Source organism: Phocoena sinus, chromosome X, assembly GCF_008692025.1.
Source record: "Phocoena sinus isolate mPhoSin1 chromosome X, mPhoSin1.pri, whole genome shotgun sequence".
Taxonomy (NCBI): domain Eukaryota; kingdom Metazoa; phylum Chordata; class Mammalia; order Artiodactyla; family Phocoenidae; genus Phocoena; species Phocoena sinus.
This window is the reverse complement of record NC_045784.1, coordinates 46,914,625-46,928,161: the sequence shown is the minus strand read 5'-3', so window position 1 is coordinate 46,928,161 and position 13,537 is coordinate 46,914,625. Positions and strand designations below refer to the sequence as shown.

General features: G+C 39.0%; 1 protein-coding gene across 8 annotated transcripts in view; it reads left to right on the top strand.

Moving 5' to 3' along the window:
• The window catches only part of HUWE1 (HECT, UBA and WWE domain containing E3 ubiquitin protein ligase 1), a 143,792-nt gene that overhangs the window by 51,314 nt on the left and 78,941 nt on the right, over window positions 1-13,537 (top strand). For 6 of the 8 annotated variants that reach the window (XM_032619085.1, XM_032619086.1, XM_032619091.1 and 3 more), the window contains 8 exons: window positions 925-1,046; window positions 1,343-1,493; window positions 1,633-1,760; window positions 2,319-2,459; window positions 2,673-2,778; window positions 4,036-4,161; window positions 4,682-4,783; window positions 5,242-5,322. In XM_032619085.1, coding sequence (XP_032474976.1) covers window positions 925-1,046; window positions 1,343-1,493; window positions 1,633-1,760; window positions 2,319-2,459; window positions 2,673-2,778; window positions 4,036-4,161; window positions 4,682-4,783; window positions 5,242-5,322 — 957 coding nt within the window. The remainder of the gene's footprint in view (window positions 1-924; window positions 1,047-1,342; window positions 1,494-1,632; window positions 1,761-2,318; window positions 2,460-2,672; window positions 2,779-4,035; window positions 4,162-4,681; window positions 4,784-5,241; window positions 5,323-13,537) is intronic. The other 2 variants (XM_032619088.1, XM_032619089.1) reach the window with 1 other exon arrangement.

Sequence of the window (13,537 nt, the reverse complement as noted above, 5' to 3'; positions counted from 1 at the left end):
AGTATAATTTTGAAATTCATTAAATAGTACTGTGCATTTTACTTTTAACTGTAGGGTAGTACAGTGGAAAGCACACTGGTTTTGAAATCAGTCCTGGGCTTTCGCCCTGACTGCAGTTTATTAGGCACCTGTTTATCCTTTTGGCCTCAGTTTCCTCATTTAATAAGTATTTTATAAGCTGATCTGAGGATTAAATGAAAACCTGTAAAGTACGTAGCACAGGCCAGGCACGTAGGTATAAAATGGTAGCTCCTGTTAATATTACCATCCTTCATTATGTAATTACTTGTTTTTCTACTCTTTAAAACTATGAGTTCCTTGAAATGAAATTCCTACTATTCTATTTGTATTCATACCTAGCATAACATACCTAGCATAACTTCTGGTATGTTAGTGGGTACCCAGGAAATGTTTGTTGAAAACTGAATGTGCTCAGATCCCATTAGTTTGCACTTCAGGAGACTGTTCAGTATTACCTTTGTGTGGGATTTATTGGAAGTAGATTACATGCATTCTCTCATGCATTACTACAGTGTCATACAAGTTTCTGATTTAGTCTGCAATAGTCCATAAATTCTGTTCTTTACAGTTTGTGTAAGTGTTTCCAGTGTAAAACAGAAACACATGAAGAGACTAAAATGGAAGTCCAGGGTGTAATAGAGTTATCAAGTAGTGATGTTATAAAATATTAATTCTTCATTCTCTTTTGATTCCTGAAAATCTTTGCCCAAGACAATATCATTAATCGGAGAATCTGTCAGTTTGGTGGGTATTTAGAGCTTATCACTGTGTTTGATCCAGTCCTCTAGAATTCAGTGATTCTGCCCTCCATTGCTGGTGGGAAGGGAATCCTTCCCCAGAACCAGTAGGTGCCAAAAGGTTTGTCATTGGGCAGTGGCTTGACCACTGCCTTCTTGCCTAAAGTGTTTATTTCTCCTTTTGCAGTGTATTCCAATGCCTTGCAGGAGTCCGCAAACAGTATCTTGTATAATGGGTTGATAGAAGAGTTGGTAGATGTCCTTCAGATAACAGATAAGCAGCTTATGGTAAGTATTTATTAATATTTTCCTGTGTATATCAGGCTCATATGTATTTATCTGATTTTTTGGTTTTTCCCAGAGGTTAAAATGAACCCCAAGAGGGAAGCTTAGCCCTTTCCTCTTTGGATATTTTGCTGCAAATTTAACAAACGCAGGATTTTCAATGTTATTCTCAACAGACCTCCATCTATTCCAAGCAATTACCAGTAGAATAACTTAAATTTTAGAGTGGGTATTAGCAACTTGGTTCAGTCATCTACTTCTTATTTAACACATCCGATGTTTACTTTCTGTTTTCAAAGGAGATTAAAGCTGCTTCTTTACGAACATTAACATCAATTGTCCACCTGGAGAGAACTCCCAAGCTCAGCAGTATTATTGACTGTACTGGAACTGCCTCCTACCATGGATTTTTGCCTGTACTTGTGCGGAACTGTATCCAGGCCATGATTGGTAAAGTTTTGGTGGTTATTGTCCTAGCCACCAAGAGGAACCCTACCCTTTGCTTTGTCTGCCTTTGTTTAGCATCCTGCCAACTTAACATCAAATTCTGAGCTTGTTCTTTCTCTCCCTCTCTCCACTTCCCTTGTAGATCCTTCCATGGATCCATACCCTCACCAGTTTGCCACTGCTCTCTTCTCTTTTTTATATCATCTGGCCAGCTACGATGCTGGTGGCGAAGCCTTGGTCTCCTGTGGAATGATGGAAGCCTTATTGAAGGTGCTCTACTTATTTTAAAAAATACATTTGTGGGGAAATCAACTAAGAGGGTACAGAGTTGTGAATGGTTTGCAGTGAGAACAGTTAGCATAAGAAAGCTTAACCCAGAAAATGTTATACTTAATTTCTCAGGTTTGGCCTTCTAGTTATCTCATTAACAACTTCTAAGAGCAGCTATTTCCATTATTAAGAATTGCTCATAGTCCAGCATGATGTGATAGGAGGCCCTGGGTACTGATTAAGATATTGCCACATCTTATCGTGACCTTAGGCATGATAGGCTTTGCCATGTGCTGGGCACTGGGCACCAGCTCTTTTCTCCCTGAATATTTTATTTAATCCTGAAAGGTAATTTATGTCCCTATCACCTCAGGAGGTTGAGTCTCAGAAGTGATAGAGCTATCATTTGACAAGCACCAAAAATCAAACATATTTTTTTTTCCTTCTATACCATGCTGCCTCTCTGAAACCCTAGACTGCATGTTTCCAGAAGAGCACATTATTTACAGCTTTGTGTCTTTTCATTTGATTGGTTTTACCTTTTTCTCTCCCTAATAGGTCATAAAGTTTCTTGGTGATGAACAGGACCAGATAACATTTGTCACCAGAGCTGTCAGAGTGGTTGACCTCATCACCAATCTGGACATGGCAGCTTTTCAATCCCATAGTGGACTTTCTATCTTCATTTATAGACTTGAGGTATACAAGGAGCACTTCGGAGCACTTTGCATATACTTGTATGTAGTGAGAGCTGAGCCTAGGAACTATCCTTATAACCCTAAAGAGCCATTTTATCCCTCTTTTGTTTTTAGAAACCAGTTCTGTAATCTGCCTGTGATATTCTTTTGTTAAAATATTTTTAATCTCCGTTATTTATGTAGGATTATCTTACTGTTTTCCCCTTGATCGTAGCATGAAGTGGATTTGTGCCGAAAAGAATGTCCTTTTGTGATCAAGCCAAAGATCCAGAGACCCAGTACTACACAAGAAGGAGAAGAAATGGAAACTGATATGGATGGTAATTAACAGTTACTATAAGTATTGGTTCATTATCTTCTTTTTCCCAATAAAGTGTGAGCTCCGTGAGATCAGGTTACTGTTTTGTTCACTGCTGTAATCTCCAGTAGTGCCTGATATGTATATCATAAGTGTTTAAATATGTGTTAGGGAAAGATAAGGAGAATGTAGACACTAAAAGGGGACCCTGTGAAACTACCTGGCCATTTTGAGAAGGAAAGGGAGAGGTGAAAAAGTTGTTGGGTAGGGAAAAAGTTTTAAATCATAAAATCTGAAAGATAGAAGACAAGGTATTCTTAATCTTGGGGTGCATCAGGTAAGTCCATTTTTAAAACTTCCCCCAGTTCGTAGCTCTTAATAGTACCAAAAATAAAAAACTTCCACAAAACAGCTTTCTTAGAATTTAATCTTATCTTGACCCAGGATGTCATTACATATATCTGTTATCATGCTAATAATAAAGGTATTAGAATTTTTATAATGCTTTCATTCTTTACACTAAATATACCTAAGTTTTCATTCCTTTTTTTCCCGAACACAATTAACTATGTGCATTGCTGCCCCTAGAAGCCCCTTTACCCAATTTCTATCTCTAGTCTACAGTGGGTGACTTGGCATTTGAGGTAATGGGTGTGGTCCTGTGGTCCTGAGTGCTGATTAAAATGTGACATCTCCTAAATGTGGTGGTGTAGAAGACAATTTAAAGACTCACTGTTCACTATAAATCAGTGGTTGTCAAACTTTAGTAAGCATAAGAATAAATTAAAGTGCTTGCTAAAATAAAGATTTAGTGCAATGCTTGATTTAGTAAGTAAGATCAGGAAATCTACATTTTTAAAAACTAATCTTGGTGATTATGATATACTCGTAAAGAAAATTGTATATTCACTGAAAAGCAGGTTAGAAAACCATGAGTTTGTGTTTCCTGTGTATAAGTAGGCACATGTATGTATGTTTGTGTATGTATAAAAAAGATTAGAAGAAAAATCCACAGTTGGTTGAATCCGCAGATGTGGAACCTCGGATATGTAGGGCTGACTATAAAGTTATATGCAGATTTTTGACTATATGGAGGGTTGGGGCCCCAACGTTTGTGTTGTTCAAAGGTCAACTGTATTTTCATTTTGGGTTTCAGTATTCTAATCCTTCTCCATTTTGATATCATTCATCTCACCTTACAGAAAAAAATTGTTCTCAAATAACCTTCTCTTTGGTGGTGCCTTTTATTCTAATTTCTTTATCATAACTTTTACTTTAGTTGCAGATGTGACTATGGAAAGTAGTCCCGGCTCATCCATCCCTATGGAGCACCGGCTGGATGTTGAATTAAGGGCATCAAGTTCCAGCAGCACTAGCATCTCCTCTGGCCCTGGCCCTCGTCCTGGTATGTAGACATAGACACAGCCGATAACAGTGATTGAATTACTAAACTAGTGAAGCAAGGTGCTTTGGGGGAGCTTAAGCAGTACATTTGGAGGTTTGCTTCTTACGACTGTGACTCTTACTTTGCCATTCTGGTATTCATTTTCTCGTATTAACATTTATTTCATAGCATTTTTTAATTTTCCAACTATTCATACTTTGATTATTTTATCAAAACATCCATGTTTGAGGGCAGATAATATTCAAAATAGTAACTGAGGATCAGAGTTAATCTTTTTACTTTGTAATTTTTCTTTTTTACTTTAGACTTTTAATTTTAATATAGGTTTTGTGTAGTCCTTGGTGATTTATTTTTTCCAGTTTTAAAGCTTAGGTAAATGTTCTTCCCAGCATCCAGAGATTTCACTTCGCGTGTCTGCTAGTGTTGCTATAGTGCATGTGGATCTCCTAAAAATTTGTTTTATGTACCTGCTCATTGTACATAATGGTGAACCAGTATAATCCTCTTTCTCCCTTGCCAGGAGTCCAGTGTATTCCACAACGAGCCGCACTTCTGAAATCCATGTTGAATTTCCTCAAGAAGGCCATTCAAGACCCTGCTTTCTCAGATGGCATACGACATGGTATTTGATTCTAGATACTTTCTGGAGGGGTGTTTGACTCTCTCAAAAATTGGTCCTTCTCATACTTTTTAGGAAAAGGCCATGCCATTTTGAATAGCTTTTAGTCCTTTAGTGTCACTTTTCCTAGACCTAAGGATTGTTCGTTCAACTATTTAATAATGATTCACCTATTTTTTTCCCTTTTCCAGCTTTTGAATCTGTGTTCACTTCCAGCCTGCTACCCCACTCTGTCTCTCAGTGTCTGTATTCTTTTATTCGTTGACCTACTGTTAAAAGATTATTGCATGGACAAGGAATAAATAATAGAATATTAGGAGGAGACAAGTGGGGGCCATTAAATTGGAATCAACATAGACTTTGCCACCGTGTGGTATATGTAATATATTGATCCATCATCCCCACCCATCAGACTACTACTGGTCTCATCATATTATTCTTGATGTTTGCTTTTCTCTTAGTGATGGATGGTTCTCTGCCTACCTCCCTGAAACACATCATCAGCAATGCAGAATATTATGGCCCATCACTTTTTCTCCTAGGTAAGTGGAGTTGAATTTGTTCATACCAAGCTGGAATAACCTAGCAGTGTTCTCTGTGTGTTTTATATCCTTGTAGAATTTTACTATCCACATTTGTCCACTGTGTGATTATGTATCTTTCTAGTTGGTGATGAAATAGAGAAAGGTCAGAGTCCAGTTTCAAATAAATATCCATTTGCAGTGTATTGTGTCAGGCAAATGTGATAACTACTACACTACAGAACTCTTTTTTGCAGTGTATTGTGAATCATTTGTAATCAGTAGTATTATTGTACACTTGGATTTTTGTGCTACACTAACATTGCAGGTGTGATAGGAAACATGTCTTTATTCAATGGTTAGTCCCTAACCTTGGTCTAAAAAGCCCAATCAGAATGGTTTCCATTCTCAGAATTAAATGTCAGACCTGTAAGCTATAGTATAGAAAATTGTTTCTTACTGTAGAAAATTGTTTTGGAACCTGTGGGTACTTTGTAGTTACTTATAGAAAATGTCCTTGCATTTTGACATCACCACTACTTTGAGTATTGCTGTTGTTAAAACCTCATATTTATTAACTGGCATTTATTGAGTGCCGTACATATTCAGGACAATACACGAGATATATATGCTTCTAGAATTCTCCTTAAAACTGCAAAGGAATTTAGTGGGAGGTGTAGAAATAGAGAAAGCCTCCTTGTACCAGTAGCACACATATTTTAATACTTTGGGGTGTCTAGAGGGGGAAGTTTTGGCTACTACAGACTCAGATGCTTAACTGCCTTGCCGAAGCAATTTAGGGGTTTTTTTGTTTATTAACTTTGTATCCTGTTACTCTGCTAAATGCTTTTTATTTTATTTTACTTTATTTTTTTTGTTCCTGAACTCAGAGGGGAAAGCATTCAGTCAGTATTTCACCATTAAGTTTGAGGTTAGCCAAAAAAAAAAGTTTGAGGCTAGCAGAAGATTTTGTGTTGACTGTTTTGTTCCTCTTGATCAGGTTGAGGAAGTGTTCCCTTGTGTTACAGCAACTCCATTTTGATATGGGGAGGCTCCCTCCCAAGGTTAGTTTCAGGTGGAAAAACTCCGACAGTAGTCCTTTGGTATGATCAAAAAAGGATTTGTTAACACAGTTGGAGAAGTCCCAGGTCAAGGGACAGGGAAGGATGGCTCTCTTTGGGAGAAAGCCCCAGAACAGAGAGAAGCAAGTGCACAGGCCTTTATTTATAAAGGGGAAGTTTAAAAGGCAGCAAGAGGATACATGTGCTTGTGGGTTGGGGTGGGGAGCAGGTGAGCCCTCTCAAGATGATGAAGGAAGCAGTAAATGAGACTTAGAGCATAAAAGCAAACGTCAGTGTAGGTCAAAATTCCTTCTTTAAAGTCTTGATTCATCCCTGGCGTTTGAATTAGCATAACAACCTCCCAGGTTCCCTGTAAATAAACTTGTACTTGAAAGGGACCAGATTTGCCCAAAGTAATTAGTCCGGCAATTATTTTAGCTCCATAAATAATAGTGTAGAGCCTTTCACCCCAGGCAGAAGGAGATGGCCAGGAAAAGAAATTAATGGGGGGTTGAGAATCTCTTGGAGTATTTTAGTAATATAATTGGCTGTTTTGGTTTGTTATTTTATTTGTTGAACTATTCTGGATATCTTTCCTATATTATTAACCCACATGCAACAGGAGGTCCCCTTCAAGGCACAAGCTCCACTTCGAAATACCAGTAGGTAGTTTAATGTAATGTATTATCAATTGTCATAGCAAATAGATTGCTTTGTCCCTCATTAAGGGTTTCTAAGACCTGAGTTGTTTGGTTTATGTGGTCGGCCAGGAGTTATGCCATTATCTGGGTAGCCTCTATGAGATGAATCTGTTACAGAATTAAAAAGACCTAAACACCTTGTGTCTATTACACCAAAGCTGGTGATGAGGCCCAATATATAGGTTAAAAGATGTCTCAGTGCTCCCTTTTGTAGCCAGTTGATGTTGCAGCCTAGGGGGAGGGCATGAAGGGGAAGTCAATGAGGAAGCACCTGGTGAGGTTGTGGTGTCCTGCTGCAACAATTCCATGCTAAAACCCACCAAATAAAGATTCTGACTCCTTTCATATCCTACCTCTGGCTCTTCTACCGCACTTTTATACCCAGTTGTGTCCCCTTTAACTTCCTCAACCGCCTTTTCTTCTCTCTCACCTCCTGTCTTAGCCTTGCCACATTTTAATCTGTTCAAGTCTGCATATGCTCTGTTCCTAGCCTAGCTGACACTAGTACCAACATGGTTATTGTGGGCTCCTTAACTGGAGAGGGTGACAGGTAGTCAGTATGAATATTGAAGACCTCCAGAGCAGCAAGAGTTATTTGTATAAGTGGTTGTGTCTCCTGGGGCACCTGGTAACATTGCTGGAGGTTTAGTGCTCAAGTGACATTCTCTGTTACTATTACAAAAAATGTTGTCCATCAAGTTGAGGAAGAAGGAAATGTGGGGTCGTGATAGGGGAATAATAGAGAGTGAAGTATGAGACTGTCCGATGAGGGGAAATCAGCTCATGGGGCCATGGAGTTGTGATGAGTATAGCAGCAGATATGGGACCAGTTAACATTTGAGGGTGTCAGCATCGAGTCTGGGACTATCAATTATGCTGAAATCATTATCTAGGATGCTGGGTTGATGGGAGTCCTGGCCTAGCCCCAAAACGTTGATGGAAAGTTTTATACATTGGAGAAGTACTTAGAGAAGTGACTGAATATCAGTATTCCTTTGTCCCCAGGAGTTATAATGTAATTTCTTACAGGAAAACTGTGGACTGATTGAATACCCCAAACAAGTGAAGTCACAGCATAGACAAGAAAGGGCCCAAGGAGTTTGGCATTGAGCTGGAGTGGTAGAATCCCAGACCCAGGCCAGCCAAATGAGGCATTGCCAGGCCAACCAGAGTCTGGCATAATATTATGCTAGAATGTTGCATAATATTTTCAACCCTGTGGTCTCTGGGCCTTGGCATGCTAGAGGTGCCTATATATTATAGGGGCCACGGGCATTGTTATCCCAGATTATGTAGTGGTTTCTCAGTCAGTATCTCCGTAATAGCATGGATTCAGAGCTGGCATCCTATTTAAGAGTGTTGGTACTGGGAACTAATTTAAGATCTTCCCTTCCTCTTTGGAAGAACCATAAAGTTGTAGACGTGGGACCAGCCAGGCACCAAGACCTCCATTTCCTGCAAAGAGGGATCTCCAGTTAGTGAACCTTTAAAACTATTGGGTTAGCCAAAAAGTTACTTCAGTTTTTAAGTAAAAATAAAAGACACATTTTTCATTTTCACCAAGAACTTTATTGAACAACGTATTCACTCTTTTGTTCTACTACCTTCTGCCATTTTTCAGGCAACTTCATAATTCCATCTTCCCAAAACATTTTATCTTTTTGAGCAAAGAACTGTTCCAGGTGCCTTTTACGGTCTTCCAGAGAACTGAAATTTTTCCATTAACAGAATTTTGTAAAGACCAAAATAAATCCGAAGGTGCAGTATCTGGTGAATACGGCGGATGAATCAGAACCAGCCAAGCTGTAACAATTTTTGCCTGATCATCAAAGAAACATGCAGTCTTGCATTATCCTGATGGAAGATTATGCATTTTCTGTTGACTAATTCCGGATGCTTTTCGTCGAGTGCTGCTTTCAGTTGGTGTAATTGAGAGCAGTACTTGTTGGAATCAATCGTTTGGTTTTCTGGAAGGAGCTCAAAATAGAAGACTCCTTTCCATTCCCACGATATACACAACATCACCTTCTTTGGATGAAGACCGGTCTTTGGTGTGGTTGGTGGTGGTTCATTTCGCTTACCCCACGATCTCTTCCGTTCCACGTTATTGTAAAATGTCTACTTTCATCGCCCGTCACAATTTGTTTAAAAACAGAACATTTTCGTTAAAGTAGAGAATCGCATGCAGAAATACAGTCAAGAATTGTTTTTTTGCTTAACTTATGTGGAACCCAAACATCAAAGCGATTCACATAACCAAGCTGGTGCAAGTGAATGTCAGTGCTTGATTTGGATATTTTGAGTGTGTTGGCTATCTCCCGTGTGGTATAACTTTGATTGTTCTCAGTTAATGTCTCGATTTGATCTCTATCAACTTCAACTGGTCTACCCGACCATGGAGCATTCTCCAGCGAGAAATCTCCAGCATGAAACTTTGCAAACCACTTTTGACACGTTCAGTCAGTCACGGCACCTTCTCCATAAACTGCACAAATCTTTTTTTGCATTTCAGTTGCGTTTTTACCTTTCTTGAAATAATAAAGCATAATATGCCGAAACATTGCTTTTTTTCCTCCCATCTTCAATATTAAAATGGCTACACAAAAATTCACCAATTTTGATAAGGTTTTTTTTTAATGCATGCTGATAGGACAGCTGTCACAATACAGTCTAACAAAATTGTTTCGAATTAAGTTAAAGACAGCTACGCTACTAGAGCCATCTTAACGGAAGAAAAACTGAACGAACTTTTTTGCCAACCCAATATATTGGGCAAGGTCTTTGGCAGAGACCTTTCTCGTGGCATACAGAATAGTCTGGGAGTGTGAGGGCCCTCAATTTCCAGTGAATCCCAGTCTGTTATCCACTCTCTGTGTAAGTGCCAGTCTATAGATTGCACCAGGATCAAAAAGGGAAGGGGTCTTTAAGTGAGGGGGGATTTTCTTCAGGATCATAGATTCATATATGGGGAATGTCCCCTTTTGTGGCCAGAAAAGGGAATGGAGAGGTCCTCATTGCGTTTCATTAGGATGCCCTATGAATTAAAAGGTTAAGAGTTCAGAATAAAGTGGGCAAAAGAGAGACCCATTTAGGAGACCATTGTCCATTTTGTAAATTTAAGAGAGCATCCTTGAGTAGGCCATTATGTTTCTCTGTTAGCCTGCTGTCTGCCAACAGTAAGACAGATTGGAAGCTCAAGTGATGCCTTGTTTTTACAGCCCATGTCCAGACTGAATGAGCAGTAAAATATGTGCCCTCATCAGAGTCAGTGTTACCAGGAAGCCCAAAGGGAACTAACATTTTGTGAGGCCTATAATATAATACCATTGTTAGCAGTAGCATGGCAGGAAGGATAAACCAAGATCAGGCCTGTCTTAACAATCAATCTTTGTTGAGGGCATAGCAATTTGCACCAGCATATTGAGGCAGTGGCTTAGCAAAATGAATTTGCCAGTCAGAGAAGGGGTGTTCATTCCTTGGTATGGATTTCCATTGGCCATAATGCCAATGACAGGACAGGACACAAAGATCACAATGAGAGGCCATAGTTTGGGCTAAGGCCAGTGTCATGGGGATGCCATGGTGTTTAGCCCATATTTAAGGGTCTGGGGACTGCGGTGACTGGACATCTCATGGACCCACTGAACCAAGGACAGGTAGTAATATCTGAGCTTATTTAAAAAGTGTGAGCAAGTTAGTCAGCTGTGGCATTAAAATGAACTTCTTCTCTGGTGGCCTTAGCATGAGTTGAGACACAAAACTTCAATTGTAATATGCAAAGTATGAGCAGTAATATATCCCCAATGTGGAAGGCCCCATAGGGCATGATCCTGAATGGGATAATTACTTTGAGCCCATTGACCAGAAATAAATAGTGAGGCCATTAGCTACCACCCAGGAATCTATAAACATATGGAAAATGGACATAACCATTATTGAAGTGTGTTCTCCAGTGCCAAAATGACTACAGTCAGCTCTCAAGTTGAGTTGACTCTTAAGTCCCATCCTTTATCAAGAGTGACGCAGTCAAGGGATGGAAAGCAGCAACTCTCCAGCAGGCTCTATCACGTGTGATTGCCATCCATAATATAAATGAAATCCCCTTTTTACTGGATTTTCTACTCAACAAAGGTATGTCCCTGTGCTTTTATGTCCTATTCCAAGTACCCTAAACAGTCTTGAAAACCAAGGTCACTTGGTTAGGTAAATTATCTGCAGGACAAAAGCCTGAGGCTCTAAATTCTTGGTGCTTTTTTCATATTCTGAATCTTAATTTTCTTGCTCCTCTTTTTTGTAATTGCTATCCTTATATTGTTTTATCGACATCTAAACTTTTAAAATTTCTTGTTCTATCCTCTGCCAAAATAAGACCGTTAGCTTACCTTAACTTCACTTCTTTTTCAGCATTCTCTTTGTTTTCTTTTTAGTAACCCTTGGCTTTCCCTCTCTTCGATGCATTTTTTAATTTTGTTAGAGTACATCTTTGGGTAATTATTAGGGTGTTATACTTCCTTTAAGAAGTTTGTGGACGTTTCTCCACTGTCTTATGTTACATATTGTAAATAACCATGTTGTTAAACTGGTTCTTGTTCCTTTGTAGGTAACTTCATTTTCTCTTTACCCTTGAAGTTCACAAACTTTACCAAGATGTATTTATTTATTTTATAAATTTACTTATTTTTTTGTTTTTTTGTGGTTTTTTTGGCGGGGGGGTTGGTTGGCTGTGTTGGGTCTTCATTGCTGTGTTCAGGCTTTCTCTAGTTGCAGCGAGCGGGAGCTCCTCTTCGTTGTGGTACGCAGGCTTCAGTAGCTGTGGCACACGGGCTTAGTTGCTCCGCGGCATGTGGGGTCTTCCCAGGCCAGGGATGCAACCCGTGTCCCCTGCATTGGCAGGCGGATTCTAAACCACTGCACCACCAGGGAAGTCCCTACCCAAGGACTCTTAACATTGCTGATGGTATTTTTAAATTGCTGAAAGGGCTTTTTAGAAGACATTTTGTCCATTTTTTGTCCATTATTAACCACTGCACCAACAGGGAAGCCCTACCAGGATGTATTTAGTTCTATTTCTTTTCATTGTTCCCTCATAGCACTTGGTTAGGCTCTTTTAAAAATCTAAATATTTTTTCCTGCTTCAGGGAAATTCCTTTGGTTCCTTTTAACTTACATGTTCTCTCCTGGAAACCCTATGGTTTAGCTAATTAGACTACCATATTGATCTCATGTCACTTACTTTCTGAGAGAATTTCTTTATAATCTTTCAAGATGCCTATTGCATTATCAAATCTTTAATTCCTTACAAATGTTTTTGATCACCAACTATTACCTTATTTTTAAGAGACCCTTTGTCTTAGATTATTGCTGTTTTATGGGTTTTGTGGTTTCTAGAATTGGATTTTTTTTTTTTTTTGCGGTACGCGGGCCTCTCACTGCTGCGGCCTCTCCCGTTGCGGAGCACAGGTTCCGGACGCGCAGGCTCAGCGGCCATGGCTAACGGGCCCAGCTGCTCCGCGGCATGTGGGATCCTCCCAGACCGGGGCACGAACCCACGTCCCCTGCATCGGCAGGCGGACTCTCAACCACTACGCCACCAGGGAAGCCCTAGAATTTGATTTTAATCATAAATTTTTTAAGAGTTATTTCTTTTAGGAGTTAGTTGCTTGGTTCCATCTGGAACTAATTGGTTTTAGTGTGTCCATTCGAATTCTTAAATCATCTATTAATTTTAAAAGAGGGCTTAAACTGTCCCTGTTGCACAGTAGCATTATGACATAGCATTATATTAAATAGTTAGACCTCTTTAAAATAACAGACTTGATGTCTTAGTAACCTCTAATAGAACACTAATTTTAGTTTATGAATACTCAATTTTAATAGCTCCTTAGAATTTAGACATTTGTACGAATGGAAGTCTATTGAAGCGTCTATCATACACCAATAGAAACCCAAAAAAAAAGGACTTAAATTTTCCATAAGTTTATAGCTCATCAGAAATACAAAAGGCCATTGACAACTGTTGGTCCCAGTAATTGTCATATATCTGCCATTTTCAATAGCATTTGATGAGAGGTGCTCTGTTGACCATCATGAACTGAAAATCCTCTGGTTTCTTTTAGCTCTCAGGCATCAGCAGTTATGAGTTTGTTTTATACATGGTTTATGGATATTGTATGTGCATGTGCCTTCCTTGTCAGGTTTTAAAATGAAACTTTAAAAAATCTCATTAAATGAGTTAGGAAGCCTTGTTTTAATTGCTCCTAGAAGGTTTAATAACACTCACATCTAAAATTGTTGGCTTGGTTCCTTTCTGTTACTTGGTAGTATTTTTAAAAATTCTTGTAATGGTCTAGTCTGCTTTGCTATCATTTCTTGATAGTTGATTTTTATGACATTTTCTTACAAAAGCATTGCACTTCATTGTTAACATGCAGTTTGTAAAATTTTATTTGTTCTGAATCCAGTTAAATCTCTTTT